We start from the raw sequence: 18772 nt of genomic DNA on the forward strand, positions 1-18772 counted from the left end.
AAATTATTTCAAATGCATATTATAGACAGCAGACTTATCCTAAAGGCGGAGGTGGCAAGCTGGATAGAAATAAACAAAAAGGCTAGAATAACTGAACATATATTTTAAAATTTGTTCGATATTTCGGTTTGCAATACAAACCTACCTCGGGGGCTGAACGTTCAGCCGTTCAGCCCTCGAGGAAGGTTTGTATTGTAAAGCGAAATATCGGGCAAATTTTTAGATGTCTTTCAGTTATTCTAGCGCCTTTTTGTTTATTTCGATCAAGTTCGCCATCTCCACTGTTAGGATCAGTCTGCCGTTTATTTTTTGCATCAAAAGTTAGAACCACCTTGTACAGCATAATAAACAGCACCACAGCAAGTTTTGTTCAAAAGCTTTCATTTGATTGTTCAAAGTTCCTTGTGCTGCTTGTCTGATTAAGTTCTGAAACATAAATGAAAAATTTAAGAAACTGAAAAGTGTGGTAAAACAATCAACATTCAAATTAAGCTTCAACTTAATCTTTCAGTCTATAACTCCAGGCCGAAAGCCAAGATTTGTACCATTCGGTATCATCTTCTGTAAGTCGTTCAGGGTTTCAACTTACCTACGTTATATCGTAGTATCTGTATTAAATGGCGAAATATTCGTAAACGAGAGAGTGTTTGCAAGCAGATAATGTTTGCCCACACTATTGCAGAGTTCTTTGGGCACATCTTCTACAGCTTCACTCGCAGTGTCGCTGAACACTATAATTTTAGCCTCGACGAGAATCTCTCAGACTTGTTTGGCTACAACGCTCTGGAGGACACAGGCAAGGAGTGGTATTGTCGACCTGTCGATGAAGTTATTTACCAAGAATACAGCAACAGCGAAGCAACTTCTGTGGATTATCTAACAAGAAGCAGTCTTAACGCAACGCTTATAGATGCGTGTTCGACAGAAGACAACGAAGAAACGCAGGAAACACTCGAGGATACAGCAATGGCTTGGAAACAGCTAAGACCATCGATCTTTCGGACAGTGTCGAATTCATTGTGGTTTGGGTTTTTCATATCCGTGTTGAGTGCCACAATCGTTGGAATCGTCCCCATTGCTGTTTATTACCTCAGCTATCAAACGCTACTCAGCTGCCAAGATCAATCCAAAGCGGACTCGATTTCACTTAAGCTGCAGTGGGTTATAACCATTTCAAAAATCTTCTTCGTCTGTTTCATATACCACCTGTTTTTTCTCAATGTCCTATTTTTCTTTCGGCCATTTCAAATATCAGGTCTCAAACTAAGAATTTTCCTTCTTGGTCTTGTTCACTTCTGTTTAGATTCCGCTTATAGAATTGCTATGCAAGTTTTCGGAATCTCAATTGCAAACTTAAAGTTTAAAACTATGCAAGAAATTCCTTGCCGGATTATATTTTTCTCATCTATCTGTTCACAGATTTACATCATCACGAGTCATTTTTGTAAAAGGTCTGGAATTATACGCTTCAAGTTAATTTTACTGTTCGTTGTTCCCTGTGTTTTAACAAGTGTTGCCGCTACTCTGATTTCTAAGTTAATTTACCCAGCATACAAAAGGCAAGACAAAAACGGAAAAGTTATAATCGCGATATTTGCACCGCTCATCGCAGTTTTCCTCAAAGGGGCATCACGTGTTTGCGTTCAGCGATTATGGTGCCGAATCAGCCATCCGGGAACTTCTTTCGTGTTGTTGGCACCGCTGTATTGTGGGTCAGCGATAGTGCTTAGACTTTTACAAGTAGATCTTCAGAGTTTGGAATCCGTTGCACTGATCGGAGTGATTCATGGGATTGCTGAAGTCATTGAACGTAGCAGCATGGTTCTGATAGACCATTTTTATAATCAAGTCTTGGAAAAGAGAAGAATTCCTTTGGGAGGTTTCCGTACCCCTCGTCGAGAGAGACTTGCGGCTGACATCTCTATTATGAGCATGTTGTATGAATCAAGTGCGATAATATGCGTCAACGGCTTTCTGTATTTATATCAATTTTTTTACACAAGTGACAATTCTCCTCTTCAACTCCTTCAGTCATTTGTTATCACCACCTCAGTTCCACTTGTTATTGAGTGGTTTTTCACCAGTGTCTCTATAGCTATTGAAACTCGCTACCAGAACATGCCAATAATGGCGGTCTGGCGGAAGCAGTGGAGAAGGCACGTTATCGTGGCGGTGGTTAATATGGTGATAATCTGCGCTTGGTCAAGTTACAGTCTTTTAACTGCTGTACAAGAACGTTTTAAAGACAAATTTCAAGACCACTGCGAGATGCCATTCACCTCAGGTGGTTAGGATTCACTTCAGTTAGCGCTCAACAACCTCGGGAACGAGGTTGAACGCTCTATAGACGACTGACCTGAGATAAAATGATTTCATCAGAATCGCAATGACTTTGCCCGCCTAAGTTACCTTTCCAGTAATAGCAGAAGATTCAAGGTAACTACACGAGGTCTATAGCCCGTTTGTCCGGGTTGATAATTCAAGGCCGGTTAAGCTTGGTTTTCCTGCTCGATCACAATCGATTGCAACGCGTTGTGTTCCCATATATGATCGTAAAGTATCACGAACGATCGCTAAACAAGGTGATCTCTCCTGTATGCATACTTTCTGGACAGCAGATTTGGCCAAAATTGAACTACTATGATGTGAGTTCAACCTCCTACACAGAGTCAGAGTCTCAGTGGCTGCTGACGAAAGAGCCTGAGGACTTTAGATAGGAGATTGTGTATGGAAATCGGTTGCACGATCTCAGACGATTGCAGCGAGTGTTTCCATCTGATACATTAGCAAGACCTGTTACGAGCCAGGCTTTAGCTTAAAACCAAATTGCTTTCAACCGATGAAAATTTGCAATGTTTCCACTTGTGCCTTCCATCTCGGTCTTGCTGAGAGGGAATATACGTTAAGCGCCGCGGTTGTTATGACCAGCGGTAGCAGTTCCGGTCGACAAGGCACAGAAACCTTTGTAATTTTAGCCGTAGGGTGAAGCCTTATCTCTGGAATTGTAGCTTATTTTGAGTTTACCATATATTTAATTAATTGATATACACAAACAAAATTCTGTTATTTTCTGTTTGAAAACTTAGAAGCAAACATTCTTTTGACAAATTTTGCTGTGTTCTGCCACAGTTTTAGGCTTATGCAACAATGAAAGCCTTTGACGAGACGCCCGCGGCGTTGTAGATATCGCTAACTGTGCTGTCTTTGATTCCCTTTCTCAATAACCTCTCAAATTATTATAATAGTCATAGAGTTGTTGATCTTGGGCGTTAATATGTTTATGGCCCTTCTTAGAGCTCATTGGGCGTGAGTCAGGCCAAAAACAAATTTCGGCCAGCCAACATCAACTCTATTTTTATCATATTCAGCCTCTCTGAATGAACCACAAACCAGAACTCTCAGTCGAATGCAAAGTTACGGATTGTTTTTAAAAAAATAAATTATCATTCGTCTTTGAAGCACTGAGCAAACATTAATGAGCGTAGTCTTAGGGTTTCTTCAGTTTCAACTTATGCTACAGTTAAAACATTAAACATCGTTCTGTTGCTTTTAAATTGTATGTCTCAGTCTTACTTTTGTATCAATAAAACATAATATTTAAAAAGCATGTGTCCGTAACTTATATTCTGAGAGCCCACTTACTACGGACATGAAATAAAATTTTTTTCTCCTAATCGACAGTTTTATCGCAAAACCAAGTTGAAATGGTTGATGTCTTTCTTCGAGTTCCTAAAATAGTATGTCTTCGTGATACTTTATTTTAATACTTTATTTCTTGCATAGCTTTCATAAGCTGCCGGGCGCAGTAATATTGCCATCGGTATCATCTCTTTTTGACTGAACTTTTGAAATACGCCCAAAATATACTACTGTTGATTAGGAGAAAAAAGAAAACAGATTTATTTCATCAAAAACGACTGTGTCAAAGTGGTTTTATAGTAACAGTACAGCACAGATGTCATCATTTCTGTTCTTAATATCTTTTCTCCCCTCCACGTTTCGACCCTTAACAGTTTCGCAACAGGTTAGGGACGGAAATTAAAACATAGCGGAAACACTGACAGAGCGCTTAAACGATTACATTCAAACTTTAGTTCGAACTGCACCCGTCCGTGAAGAAGACACTGCAACACAAACCTGAAGCCAGTTTTGGACTACATATTTACTGCGTCAGCTAGAAAGAATTTCATGTCCTTAACAACCCGACTTCATTCTTAGTATTCGGAGCTTTTGCAGTATTTCTTTTGGAATTCAGTTCGGAGAATCTAACTCTCTTCGTTAAACCTGAGAGTTTCTTATAACGAGATATTATAACAAAGGTCAGTTTATAGTCAAATATGTTTGCCCACACTATTGCAGAGTTCTTTGGGCACATCCTCTACAGCTTCACTCGCAGTGTCGCTGAACACTATCATTTTAGTCAAGACGGGAATCTCTCAGACTTGTTTGGCTACAACGCTCTGGAGGACACAGGCAAGGAGTGGTATTGTCAACCTGTCGATGAAGTTATTTACCAAGAATACAGTAACAGCGAAGCAACTTCTATGGATTATCTAACGAGAAGCAGTCTTAACGCAACGCTTATAGATGCGTGTTCGACAGAAGACAACGACGAAACGCAGGAAACACGCGAGGATACAGCAATGGCTTGGAAACAGCTAAGACCATCGATCTTTCGAACAGTGTCGAATTCATTGTGTTTTGGGTTTTACATATCCGTGTTGAGTGCCACAATCGTTGGAATCGTCCCCATTGCTGTTTATTACCTCAGCTATCAAACACTGCTCATCTGCCAAGATCAATCCAAAGCGGATTCGATTCCGATTAAGCTGCAGTGGGTAATATCTATTTCCATAGTTTTCTTCAGTTGTTTTCTTTATGTCTTATTTTTTCCCAATGTCCTATTTTTCTTTCAGCCATTTCAAATATCGGGTATTAAACTAAGAATTTTCCTTCTCTGTTTTTTTACTTTCTTTTTGGATTCTGCTTATACAATCGCTATGCAAGCTTTCGGAATCTCAATTGTAAATTTAAAGTTCAAATCTTTGCGACAAATTCCAAGCCGGATTCTTCTTTACATATCTGTCTGTTCACAAATTTACATCGTCGCGAGGCATTTTTGTGAAAGGCGGGGAATTAAGCAGTTCAAGTTGATTTTACTGTTTCTTATTCCCTTCGTTTCAACAATTATTATGGGGAATCTGATAACTAACTTAATCTTCCCAGCATACAACAGACGAGACGAAAACGGCAAAGTTACAATTGCGATATTTGCACCTCTCATCACAGTTTTCCTCAAAGGGGCTTCACGTATTTGTGTTCAGCGGTTATGGTGCCGAATCAGCCATCCGGGAACTTCTTTCGTGCTGCTGGTTCCACTATACTATGAGTCAGCATTAATGTTGCGACTGTTACAAGTGCGAATGAATCTTTATAAAAATAGTCTGGCATTCGTTGTAGTTATCGGCGTGATTCATGGGATTGCTGAAGTCATTGAACGAAGCACCATGGTTCTTATAGACCATTTTTATAATCAAGTGTTGGAAAAGAGAAGAATTCCTTTGGGAGGTTTCCGCACCCCTCGTAAAGAGAGACTTGGAGCTGACATCTGTATTATGAGCATGTTGTATGAATCAAGTGCAGTGATATCCGTCAACGGCTTTCTGTATTTATATCAGTATTTTTACACAAGTGACAATTCTCCTCTTCAGATCCTTCAGTCATTTGCCATCACCACCTCAGTTCCACTTGTTATTGAGTGGTTTTTCACCAGTGTGTCTATAGCTATTGAAACTCGCTACCAGAACATGCCAATAATGGCGGTCTGGAGAAAACAATGGAGAAGACACATTATCGTGGCGGTGGTAAATATTGTCATAATCTCCGTTTGGTCAAGTTACAGTATATTAACGGTTGTAGAAGAACCCTTTAAAGACATATTTCAACACCACTGCGAGATGCCATTCAGCTAAGATGCTAAGGAGTCAGTTAAGTTAGCGCTCAGCAATGTCGGGAACGAGGTTGAGCGCGCTATAGATGACTGGCCTTAATGATTTCATTAAAACTGCAATGAATTTTCGCGCTTAGGTTAACTTTCTAGTAATAGCAGAAGTTTCAAGATAACTACACGAGGTCTTTAGCCCGTTTGGCCGGGGCGATAATTGAAGGTCGTTTAAGCTTGGTTTTCCTGTGATCGCAAATGATCACAGGTTCGCGGAAAATGTTCACTTGCTCGATCACAAATGATTACAACAAGTTGTGTTCCCATATATGATCGCAAAGTCTCCCGAACGATCGCTAAACAAGGTGATCTCTCAAGCACGCATACGTTCTAGACAGCGGAATTGGTCACAAATGAACTACTATGATGTGAGTTCAACCTCGTACACGGGGTCAGAGTCTCAGTGGCTGGCTTCCCAGGCAAGAAACTGCTGACGAAAGAGCTGAGGACTTTAGATAGGAGATTGTGTATGGGAATCGGCCGCACGATCGCAAAACATTGGTTTCCATATCATCGCACGATCGCAGACGATTGCAGCGAGCGTTTTCATCTGATATATTAGCAAGTTTTGTAACGAGCCAGGCTTTAGCTTAAAACCTAATTGTTTTCAACCGATGAAAATTTGCAATGTTTGCACTTGTGCCTTCCATCTCGGTCTAGATGTGAGGAATATACGTTAAGCCCTGCTGTTGTTATGACAAGCGGTAGCAGTTCTAGTCGACAAGGCAAATGTTATTATTTTAGCCGTAGTGTAAAGCCTTATCTCCGGCACTGTACATATTTAATTGATGTACATACACAAAATTCTGTTATTTTGCTTTTAAAAACTTAGAATCAAGCATTCGTTTAACAAATTTTGCGGTGTTCTGCCAAAGTCAGTTTCTAAAAGGCCTATTTTACAATGAAAACTTTTGTACAATAAAATTGGTTTTTAGTAACAATATTACACAAATGTAATCAAATCTGTTCTTAATAACTTTTCTCCCCTCCACCTTTCGACCTTTATCAGTTTCGCACCAGGTTAGTGACGGAAATTAAAACATAGCGGAAACACTGACAGAGCGCTTAAACGATTAACATTCAAAATTTAGTTTGAACTGCGCCCGTTCGTGAAGAAGACACTGCAACACAAACCTGAAGCCAGTTTGGGAATACATATTTACTGCCACAGACAGAAAGGATTCCACATCCGTAATAACCCGACTTCATCCTTAGTATACGGAGCTTTTGCAGTATTTCTTTTGGAATTCAGTTCGGAGAATCTAACTCTCTTCGTTAAACCTGAGAGTTTCTTATAACGAGATATTATAACAAAAGTCAGTTTATAGTCAAATATGTTTGCCAGCACTATTCTTTTGGAATTCAGTTCGGAGAATCTAACTCTCTTCGTTAAACAAACAACCTAGTCAAAGACTTTAGCCATTTCATTGTTGCTGTAACGAATGTTCACAACAATTTAACTTTAGTACATAGTCAACTAAGATGTCAGTAAACAAAAGAAACCGCATATTTTAACCAAGTGTAAAATTAACATGTTACGTGCATCTTGCTCAAAATAATTATCGACACAAATGAAAACTGTATTGGCTAGTAAAGGAAAAAGTTTGGTATGGAGTACAGAAGCATATATCCAGGAAATATTGCTATACGTGCTGCAACTATAACTGCACTGAATGTAACAGTCTGCCTCAACCAGGTTCAAACAAAATAGAACCACATGCAATCACAACTGATGTTTGCATGCGTTCAATACAATATTGGAAGATTCATGGAGCTGTGTGGTTTTTTACCTGCTTTCGTTTAACTTAAAAGTGACTCTGAATTAGAGACGCTTTTGCATAATTTACTAATTAACCACAAAAAAGATAGGGATTATTTTAGCGGTAAATCAGTGAGAGCATGAATACAGTCAAATTCTACTTCTTTGATTGGTCTGAAAATATTCGTCTATTTAATCAAGCTCTTTAGCCCCAAATAGTCTGTTTTGGTCTGTAATTTTCATTATTTTAAGCTGAACGGAGGATTATTTTGTCGAGCAAACAATGCGTAGCTTAGGCCATATTTTAAATCTCGATTTATCACATTGATCCCCTCTAATCCGCAACCTGCAAGACGAGGCTAATAAGAACGATGAAACCTAGAAGTTTCTTCTTTCATTTAATTACTCAGTAGTAAAACCAGTAAAATAATAAGATAAACCAATGACAGGTCCACATAGCAACGCATTAACATTTTACCGGTGGCTGAAGTGGAGCTGACCGCCAAAGAGGTAAACCTACAGTTTGTGCTAAGGCAGTTTTCGAAAAGTTGCAATGAATTTCTAAGAACATATCTCAATCCAAGTTAAAATGTATGGTGACGAAGGAGAAGAAAAGGTAAGTTAAAAACGTGTGTAAATCTTTCAGAATTATTCTCTGCAAAATCAAAATCAATGAAGGTCGTACTCCCCCGCTGAGAATTGTTCCTGTGCGGTAAGACTGTTTTTCAACAGTAGACGTAATGTTAGACAAAAACTTGCAGGTGATTCAAACTGGGGACGCTGCTGCTGAAACAGGCCTTGATGGAAAGGTAAACACAGACGATGAAGGTCTGTTGGGAGAACAAAATGCTCCAATAACCTCTCCGAAGATGTCGTTTGAAATGGAGGGTCAAGTACTGGAGGGCCAGACTGAAATCCAAAATGGGGGATATATTGAGATGACATCTGAAACTATGGCTGCAAAGATGGACTCTCAGATGCAAATGCAGATGGTAGGCGAACAGCAAATGAGCTCATTTGAAATGAATGGAGATGGAATGATGATAATGCAGTCACAGGCAAATGGCGGACAGCAATTTTTCACCCAAGACGGAACCTATATGCAAATGACGTCCCAGGAACTAGCTATTGACTCTCAATCACAAGGCTTTTCTCAGCAAGTTATGATTGACGGGCAAATTATTCAAGGACAGCAATTTACAGGCGGAGGAAGCGCTGGGGAAATGTTAACCCAAGAAATGCAAATACAGAATATGGGAATGACTGAGATGTCTATGGCAGGATCAGACCAATATGCCGGGCAGGAGATTCAGTTAGAAGGGGGGTTTATTTTGGAAACAGCGACAGGATACGGAGAAACGCAATTACTGGAAATGTCAGCGCAAGGCATGGATGGTGCAGGAGCACAATCACAGGGAATGATGACACAAGAAATGCAACTTGGAATGAATGGTGAGATGATCTACATGCAAGGGATGTCAGTGGAGGGAGGTGGTATGACAATGCAAGAAATGTCAATGGGTATGAGTGGGGAACAAGGGATTGAGATACAACAGTTGTCTATGGAAAACATACAAAGTGATGGAGCTGAAGGTGTCATTTATCTGGAGGGCGGCGAAATTGCAGGGGAACAAATGCAGATGGGTGAAATGGCAATGGGAGAAATGTCACTTGAAATGAGTGGACAGCAAATGCAGATGCAGGAAATGTCATTAGGGATGCAGAGTCAAGAGATCGGCTTTATGGAGGGAGGTGATATGACAATACAAGAAATGTCAGTAGGTATGAGTGGGGAACAATCAATTGAGACACAACAGTTGTCTATGCAAAACATACAAAGTGATGGTGTTGAAGGTGTTATTTATTTGGAGGGCGGCGAAATTGTAGGGGAACAAATTCAGATGGGTGAAATGGCAATGGGAGAAATGTCACTTGAAATGAATGGACAGCAAATGCAGATGCAGGAAATGTCGTTAGGGATGCAGAGTCAAGAGATCGGATTTCTTGAAGGAGGAGAACTTCAAATGAGTGAGGCGACAATACAGGAAGTGGGATTTATAGAAGGCGGTGAAATTCAGATGAGTGGAATGTCAATACAAGAAATGGGAATTGTGGAGGGAGGGGAAATACAGATAAGTGAAATGTCAATGACGGAAATGGCATTAGAAATGAATGGTGGGGAAATGCAGATGCAGGAAATGTCTATGCAGCAAATGTCATTAGAGACGCAAATTCAGGAGATTGGGAGTGTAGAAGGCAGTTCATTGGAAACTGAACAGTTTCAAATGACTGAAATGGCAATACAAGAAATTCCGCTTGATATGAATAGCCAAGAAATACAGATACAAGAAATGTCTATGCAGGAGATGTCAATGCAAGAAATGTCGATGGAAGAGATGTCTATGCAAGTAATGTCAATACAGGAGATGCCATTGGAAATGCAAGAGATGACTACGCAAGATATGTCTATGCAAGAGATGTCAATGCAGGAAATGCCATTGGCAATGCAAGAGATGACTACGCAAGAAATGTCTATGCAAGAAATGTGTATACAAGAGACGTCAATGCAGGAAATGCCGTTGGAAATGCAAGAAATGTCTATGCAGGAAATGCCGTTAGAAATACAAAAGAATAGCGTCGTCGAGGTTGAAGAGATACAACAAGAGGAGACACAGCTGAGTGAAATGACCGTTAAGGAAATGTCATCAGAAACACAATGCCAAGAAGCTGGCTTTGATGAAGGAAGCCAAATTCAAGAACAGCAAATTCAGATGAATGAAATAGTAACACAAGAAATGCCACTGGAAATAACAAGCCAAGAAATTGCGGATATTGAAGGAGGTGAAATTCAAGAAGAACAATTTTCAATGAGTGAAATGACTATACAAGAAATGCCATTAGATATGAATCAACAAGAAATACAAGAAATTCCATCGGACTTACAAGGAGAGGAAATAAGTGTTTCAACAGGGGAGACGACAATAGAAGAATTTCAATTAGACATGACTTCTCAGGAATCAGTAATTCAAGAGATTCCGAGTGCTGAGATAAGCTCAATAAAGGAAGAAGAAATTCAAGAAATTCCGCTGGCTTCGGAAGAAATCGTAGAACGAGAGGTCCAAGAAGAAATAAAATTACAAGAGGCAGTAAAATTAGATATGACGAATGAAGTGACAGAAAGCACACAGATAACAAGCGAAGAAACAACTTTGGAGATTCCAAGCGAGACGATAAGCTGCACAGACGAAGTCCAGCCTCAAGAACAGCCGCCTTCAGAAACGATTTCTGAGACACAACAAATCCCATTAGACACAACTGCCATTCAGGAACTGCCATTACCCGTTGAACACAACAAGGTCATTGAACAGGGAGTTACTTCAGAATCTACCTGGAGCATAGAAGTAGTTGGAGTTGTAGAAACTACATCACAGGTGTCAGAGAAGAAACCCAAAAATGTCAATGAAACTGCTGAAACAAAAGGTCCTGAACAAAAACGCGAGGCACCAGGAAAACCCGTAACACCAGAAATAAATTCTACTGTCGAAGAAGTGGCAGTAGGTGACATAAATAGAAAGAAAGAAAAGCCGCAGGCAATCGAGCCTGTCCGTGTTAGGGAAATTGTCACCGAAAAAGTAAGCTGTGATCATAACATATTAATAGATCAATTTCTGGAGAGGATCAGCCGACTTGAAAAAGAGAAGGAATATATTGAAGGACGCTATGATGAACTGCGACAAGAGAAAGAGACAGCCTTAGATTCACGGGAAGAACAATTCACAATGCGAGAGGACCATCACCACCACTGTTGTGATATCGTAAAAGACTACAGCACTTTAGTAGAGTATATTACGAGCCCCCGTGAAGATTATAATGATACGCGAAGCTGCGTTCATAGCCCCACTTCCCATGTTCATGGTGCGAAGGAAAACCAACGCAGTTCCTCCCAAATGAGAGATGATTATGATTACTATAAATCTAGATGTGAGCACATAAAACGGGAGAAGGAACGCTTTCAGAAGGCATACGAAACTGAGAGGAGACAAAAGGAAGATTTGGAAAGAGATTACCGAAATGAAAATGACGAAAAAGTATATCTCGAGGAGAGGTACCAAGAAATGCTAGACAGCATAAACGGATTTGATGAAACCATCCGTTCGCTGAGACGAGACAACGAGCTGTTGCAGAAAAATCTAAATGACTGGGCAAGTTCAAGGGTAATAGCACAGACACTAGAGATAAACAGTATGGCATTGGAGAACGGAAATGATGGAGCAGACATTGCAGAATACAAAAGAAACATACAGGCACTGGAGAAGGAGAACAGAGAATTCAGGACAATACTTGACGTCTTAAGCAAGAAGAACGAGAGTCAAGAAAGTTTAAAGAATATCGAATTTAGTTTGGCCAGAGAAAACGAGTTCATCGAGCTAAAGAGAGAAAGAGTAAGGTTAGAAAGCAGCATGAAAGAGATGAAACGAACAAACAAGCATCAACAGGAGAGGATAGAAGAGATACGAAGGGATTCCACAGCAGAGATAACTCGCTTGAAAGAAAAACAGCGGAAGCTGGAGAGATCACTGAAGGAGAGTGAGAGGGTCATAGAGGAAAAGGATGAGGAAATTGTCAATATGAAGAAACGACATTCAGAAGAAATTCAAGGGGTGGAATTGCGACTTCAAACTGACCTATCTAGTGCAATTCAGATTGCAAAGAACCAAGTAAAGGATTTACAGGCAAAAGTTCAGCGGCTGGAGGAGGACAGGAACAGACTAAGAGAGGAAGTAAAGACCTCGGGCGTTAGTGGAAGAGATCGATATGCGAGCATAGATGCAGAATACCAAGATATTGAAGTGGTTCGACAAAGGTATGAAGAAGAGCGACGAGGTAAGATGAGACTCGCCAACGATATGAAATGTTTACTCAGTGATATCATGGACCTAAAGGAAAGAAATCAGAGATTGCAAGAGGATTTTACTCGCGAAAGGATGGAAATTAAAGGTATGATCGAAAAACAAGCCAATGAGATAACCCAGGAATACCTAACTCAAATAAACAAACTGCAGAGGTCACTTATGGAGGAAACAAAACGAAGACAGGAAGCAGAAGCCGGTAGATATGGAGGTTTTACCAAACAAGATAATAGCACCTCATTTATAAGCGGTCAAAAGGAAATGAATGCGAGACCTAGTTGGGGTAACAGTGAATTACAAGAGCAGCTGACCAATGAGATTCGACAACGAGAAACGCTGGAGATAGAAAATAAGAAACTTTTATACAAAATAAACGATATTCTGTCAGGAGAAGGAGGAGGAAATGGTCACAACGCGGAAGAGGCATTTTACAATCGGAGGACCGAGGGTACACCTTTTAGCCAAGATGAAACGAAGTTGACCGCACGAGATAACAAACACCGTGAAGTGAAGCAAAAAGAATTACAGAGTGAAATTGAAGATCTCCAGGACAAGTTAGAGGATATGAAGAAAGAAGCCAAAAAGAACAAAGACTTAAAGAGGAAAAACGAAGAGCTAGAGGAAGAAGTCACTCGTCTGACTCGTAAACGAGATGAGCTTTTAGGTGCTCAAAGAAACCTTACTCGGGAGGTCGATCATTTGTCGCGTACTTTGGATGAGGGGGAGAGGCGAAATAGAAAGCTTTTAGATGAAACTGAACGCTTCACACGGAAAATCCAAGATATTGAAGAATCCTTTAGACAAGAAAAGGTAACTTTAGCAAGAAATTACGAAAACGAAAAAGCGAGAGCGGTAGAAGAGGTAACGAAGTTAAAAGATGCTTGTGAGAAGAGACTTCAGATGCAAACAGACACCACAAAAGCGCTTGAAGAGAAAATTCGGTACTTAGAAGAAAAAACACTGGGAAACGCCCAAACACAGGGTGGAGGCATAAGTCAAACATACCCCTCTAATACTGATCACGCATATGGAGTTTCGGGAGATTCCAGAAATCAAGCAACGTATCTGCACGATGACAAATTGAAGCTGGAAATACAAAGTCTAGAAGCTTTGTTACGAGATGTTAATAAGAAACACGCGGACGAACTCAGAAACCTGGAAATTCAAAAACAACGGATGTCCGACGAATTCCAGAGAGAAAAGCAATCGTTGGAGCGTTACTTTGAGAAAGAAAACGAGAGCCTTCAAAAGCGACTCCGTGATGTTGAGTATAGTACGCGAGGAGTAGAAGGAAAAACGACAACAGAAGTTGTAGGAGGTGGCGGTGACAAGGCATCTTTCAGCAGCACGGGCAAGCAATCGGCATTAGAAAGAGGACTAGAGGATGATAGTCAAATGGCTCCAGTTCATCATAAATCCAGTGTTGCCACGACAGCAACCTTTAAAGGAAATCCCAGGGCAAATGACTTGGAGAAGAAGACCCAAGAGATGCAACGAAGGTTTAATGAAGAAAAGGAGGAAATTTTAAACCGAGCATCAAGGGAAAAAACAAAGCTAGAGGAAGAAGTGAGAGAAGCCAAAGAGAAGCTGACCAGTTATCGCCGTTTACTCGAAGACGAAATGGATGACTTAAAGAGAAAGCATAGAAAAGAGCTAGACTACCTTAATGACAAGCTGCTGAAAGAAAGAACTGAGTTTGAGGAGAAACTTCGCCCATATAGAAATGGTTCTAGGCCCAAGATTGGAATGACGGAGACTCAAAGTAGACATTATAGTTTGGGAGAAAACAGCAACACAGATACAGAAGAGGAAAGATTGAAAGACCAACTTGAAAAACAAAGGGTGGTTCTAACTTCCAAGTTCGACAAAGATAAAACCCAGTTGCAGAATGAGAAGAAGAAGCTAATGGAAACAATCCACGGTCTAACGAGAGAGATCAATGCCCTTAAATGTGAGAAGCGAGATTCCAAGAACTGCTACAAACAAGAAATAGAAAAGCTTGCGCGATATCACGATCTAGAAAAAGTGACCCTTCTCGAAAGGGCTGCAAGAAAAAAAGACGAGGAAACCTTACGGATTAAAGAAGATTACGAAGAGAGATTGTCCTCGGAACGTAAAAAGTTGCAAGCGATTATCGATGACTTTAGACGCAAGATGTCTTTAACAGAACGAAAGGTTAAAGATTTGGAGTTGCAACAAAAAAATGAGAGGATGAGACAACAGGAAGAGAAAATGGCTACAGAAAAGAGCCTTATTCAAAGCAGGGAAGACTTTAAGATGACAATGGAACGGGAGTACAGAAAAATGCTAAATGATGAAAAACAAAAATTTGAGCGAACAATCAAGGAGTTAACAAAGCAAATTTCTTTCCTGCAAGATCAAAGGAAAGAAATTCAAGCGAAGCTGTTAAGTAACGAGCTGTCGGGAAATACCAGGATGAATACAGAGCAGGTATCAAGGGGTAGAGTAATAATTCAGATGGAGCAAGAATATTTGGAGCGGGCTGATCGTGAGAGAAGACCAATGGAGGACAAGATTAAAAACCTTCAACAAGAAATCGGTAAACTTAAAAAAGAAAAAACCGAGCTAAAGGAAACACTTGAAAATGAAAAGCAGGAGTTAGAAGAAGAGATGGAAAAAATGCAGGAAGACATGAGACGAAAGCTCAGCAAAGCAAGAGATGAAATGGACAGAAAAACTGATGCTATTGGCAAAACGATGATTGCAAGCCAAGTGAAAAATGTTCTGGTGGGTTTACATTGTTTACGTTAATAGCTTTGTTTTGTTTAAGCGTAAGTTTCTTCCTACTTTTTTGTCTGTTTGTGCCCTGTGCGTGCATGTGTGGGTTAATTCTACAGGTTCTCCTTTCTGTCCAGCAGTATATTTTAATTTATTCCACAAGCATGCGTTAGATATGAAGTGATACATAATCATCCCATATCCAACAAGCGGGAACGGAGTAATTGTTTTAACAAAAACAACCAAGAAATGTTGTTAGATCTTGCTAATTTTATTTTGGAAGAACGACCAGAAGACGATTAAATGACTGCTAGTTCTCAGAAATATCATAATGACTGATATTATCCTATGATCGGGTTTTTATAAATAAAAATCTCCGATAATTGTTGGTCCGGTCAATTTCTGAAACACTGAACATACCTGCTAATTTGGTTGTCATGATCTTGGACTGCCACACCAAATTATTTCCAGTTAATTTTCAAAAAACTTCACAAAGTTTATTGGCGCTTACTCACAGGGAAATGCTATGAACGTTCAATGTGCGCGAGAAAGACTGAATTTAAGTTACTCGTTTCTGGATGTCACTTCAGTTTAATTTATATAGCTCGCTGTTCTTTTCCTTTGAAATGCGACTGTTGTGATGGTATACTACATTTGGATTTGTCTTTTTTTCTAAGGCTTGTTCGGACGTGTCGTCCCACCATTCATCACAATGCGAAGTGAGACAGTATAAAGACCAAATCAACCTGATGGAACAAAGAAACATGACACTCAAAGCCAAAACAGAGAGGCTTGAAAGGGAACTAAGAGTTATGGGTCATCGACTGAAGACCTTAGAAACTCGAAACAAAGAATTCGAGACAGCTAACAGAGAGGAGTGGGTAAGAAGCGTACCTTATAACTGTAAAAATACGAATGCACTTAAAACGTAACTCATTTATAAACACGTCGAGAGTATACTGCATCGAATCATATTTGTACCGTCTCTGAACCCGTTTGTACAAATTATATTACTTATCTTGACTTTGTAAGAACGTTTTATCCTTCATACATCACCGTCATACGAAAGACAAAAAAATCTAAGACTGTGTTCTCGTACAAAACATGGATGCAGCTCGTGCTTTAATTCATTTCACAGAGTGTAACCAGAGGCGACATGCTACGCCCAACCGTAACATACCGGGGAGAAACAGAGTTCAGAGGAGTTAACGATCTTTTACTGGGTTCAAACGTTGCTGGCCTGAGATCTGAGTCCAGAGTGTTCCAGCCGAGCTATTCTTCAAGACAAAACAACACAAATGGCCAAACCTTAATGAGCTCAGGGCTGTCATATGGCGACATTCTAGAAAGGGTTCGACACACCATGCACACGACCGGGAGCATCTCAGATGCCCTTGGAGGATCCATGGCAGGATCAGGTGGACTGGGCAACGCGTACTTCACTGGCGCCTCAAGTGTTGGGACAGGACAAAGCGAGGCTTTGGTCGGTGGCTCATTCAACCAGACCACGGTGAATTCGCTAGCCAGCGGAATGATTACGGGGGGTGGCTATTCTGGTATTGACACGCGATTTGCGGCTGGTGTTGCAGGTGGAAATGCCACAAGCGAGACAATCAGAAGCTCATCTTATGGTGGAGAGGGGATTAACCATCCGGCCGCCCAATAACCGTAAATACCGCTTATAAGCAAGCCAGGGAAGCATATATCAGGATTAGGAATCTGAGACTGCACAAATCAGTTCTAAATCTTTTTAATATTATTGGTTAGCATAAAACATTGTGATTATGGATGGTTTTATTGGCAATTTTAGAGAAACTACAGAAGTGAAGGCGTTGATGGGGGCGGGGTGGGGGTATGGGGAGGGGACAGGACAGCAGGGGTTATAATCGTTAAAACCGGAATATTGTATTTTGGTCATTGGTCTAGTGGATCCATTATTGGGAAATCGAATGGTTGGGGGGATAGGGGGCGGGGGGGGGGGGGGGCTTTTTATCTTACAACAAACAATGTATTTACTAAACAGATCAATTTTCTGGTCTTTTATCGGCTCATAATTACTATTCAATACTGCATTTAGATACAATTATTGTAACTTTAAGTTCCGTAGGAGTCGAAATGGCGGCCAAAGGTGAAGGTTTTCAAATGTACAGTAATCATTTTTTAATTTTTTTTTTAAAAATTGTTTAGTATTTTGTTATTAAATCTTCTTTTTCTTTTGAAAGAATTAAGCTAAACTTCTTAAGTTTGTTAATCTTGGAGTGCATTGAAATTAAATTTCTATCAGCAAATCACTGTGATTTAATGTCTTAGAGGGAGTTAGGAACCTGTTTTGTTCAAACATTTTAGGTAGCAAAACAGTACTTTTTTTTTTATTTTTTTTTTATTTTGCAATACTAAATAACTACTTACAATACTTACAATGCTTACACTAAACAATACTTACAATACCTACATTACTACATTACAATACTGACAAGATTCCCGACACTGTTGAGATTAATTAATTTGTAATTACATTACAGTACAGTTGTAACACTATTACTGTCACACTACAGTTACAACAATCACGTCAAGCAAATGCGTAATGTTTACATTTTTTTCTCATAACAGATACGTGATATTAAACAATTATACTAATTAAACATGCATCCACACCAGCTACCGTTTTGCCCCCGTGGCACATACTCTGCAAAAGGCAAGAAAGAAAAAAAACAAGAAGCAAGTACCTTTTAAAGATTGTAATGTAGCAAAACAGTACTTACAAGTTTCTTAAGATAATCGCACAGTATTCAGTCGTTAAAATAGGAGAGGGATGAGGTAGCATCAGTACTAGTATATATGATCTTTACGGTTACATAAAACTTGAAAGGGTATAGATATCACCTTTTGAAATAGTTTGATAAACATGTGCATGTTTGATACCTTTGCTATGCTAACGTCCTTTTGAAATTTTCAACTAAAGAAGTTAATCTAATTAAAGAGCTAATTAAACTGCTTTAAAGTTTGAATTTTGGAAGAAAGGTATAATCGAGATGTCTTTTATCTAGCGGAGTCATACAGCCTTCATTCTAAATCTTTGAGCAATGAAGAATGCTCGAAAAGAACGAAACCTAAACCCTGACCAAATAAAAGGCATTATGGTATGGAGTACGTTACATATAGTTGTATCTCATTAACTGACATTTACAGGGAATGTCTTGTTTCAAGAACTTATGAAGGCTTTCAGTGAAAGGAGCACTTTACATGCTATTTTCTATAGTTACATATTAAAATTATGTAGTCAATTTCGCTGGAAATTTTTACTCAAAGGGCTTTGGCTCATGTCAGCTTTTGAGAAAAGCGTACTATGATATGTTATATATA

General features: G+C 39.7%; 3 protein-coding genes across 3 annotated transcripts; all 3 read left to right on the forward strand.

Moving 5' to 3' along the window:
* Positions 1–128: 128 nt before the first annotated feature.
* On the forward strand, positions 129–3480 carry LOC146459911 (uncharacterized). Its single transcript, XM_085088845.1, has one exon. It carries the CDS (start codon positions 661–663, stop codon positions 2290–2292), a length of 1632 nt encoding a protein of 543 aa, XP_084944971.1. The 5' UTR covers positions 129–660; the 3' UTR covers positions 2293–3480.
* Positions 3481–4337: 857 nt separating this feature from the next.
* Positions 4338–5972, forward strand: LOC146459912 (uncharacterized). The gene has a single exon (XM_085088844.1). It carries the CDS (start codon positions 4338–4340, stop codon positions 5970–5972), a length of 1635 nt encoding a protein of 544 aa, XP_084944970.1.
* A 2630-nt stretch (positions 5973–8602) lies between these two features.
* On the forward strand, positions 8603–17224 carry LOC146459913 (uncharacterized). The gene is made up of 3 exons (XM_085088843.1): positions 8603–15418; positions 16087–16290; positions 16548–17224. The coding sequence occupies exons 1-3, from the start codon at positions 8630–8632 to the stop codon at positions 17073–17075; spliced, it is 7521 nt and encodes a 2506-aa protein (XP_084944969.1). The 5' UTR covers positions 8603–8629; the 3' UTR covers positions 17076–17224.
* Positions 17225–18772: the final 1548 nt, after the last annotated feature.

Source organism: Pavona decussata, unplaced genomic scaffold (genome assembly GCF_977016875.1).
Source record: "Pavona decussata unplaced genomic scaffold, jaPavDecu1.1 SCAFFOLD_215, whole genome shotgun sequence".
NCBI lineage: Eukaryota > Metazoa > Cnidaria > Anthozoa > Scleractinia > Agariciidae > Pavona > Pavona decussata.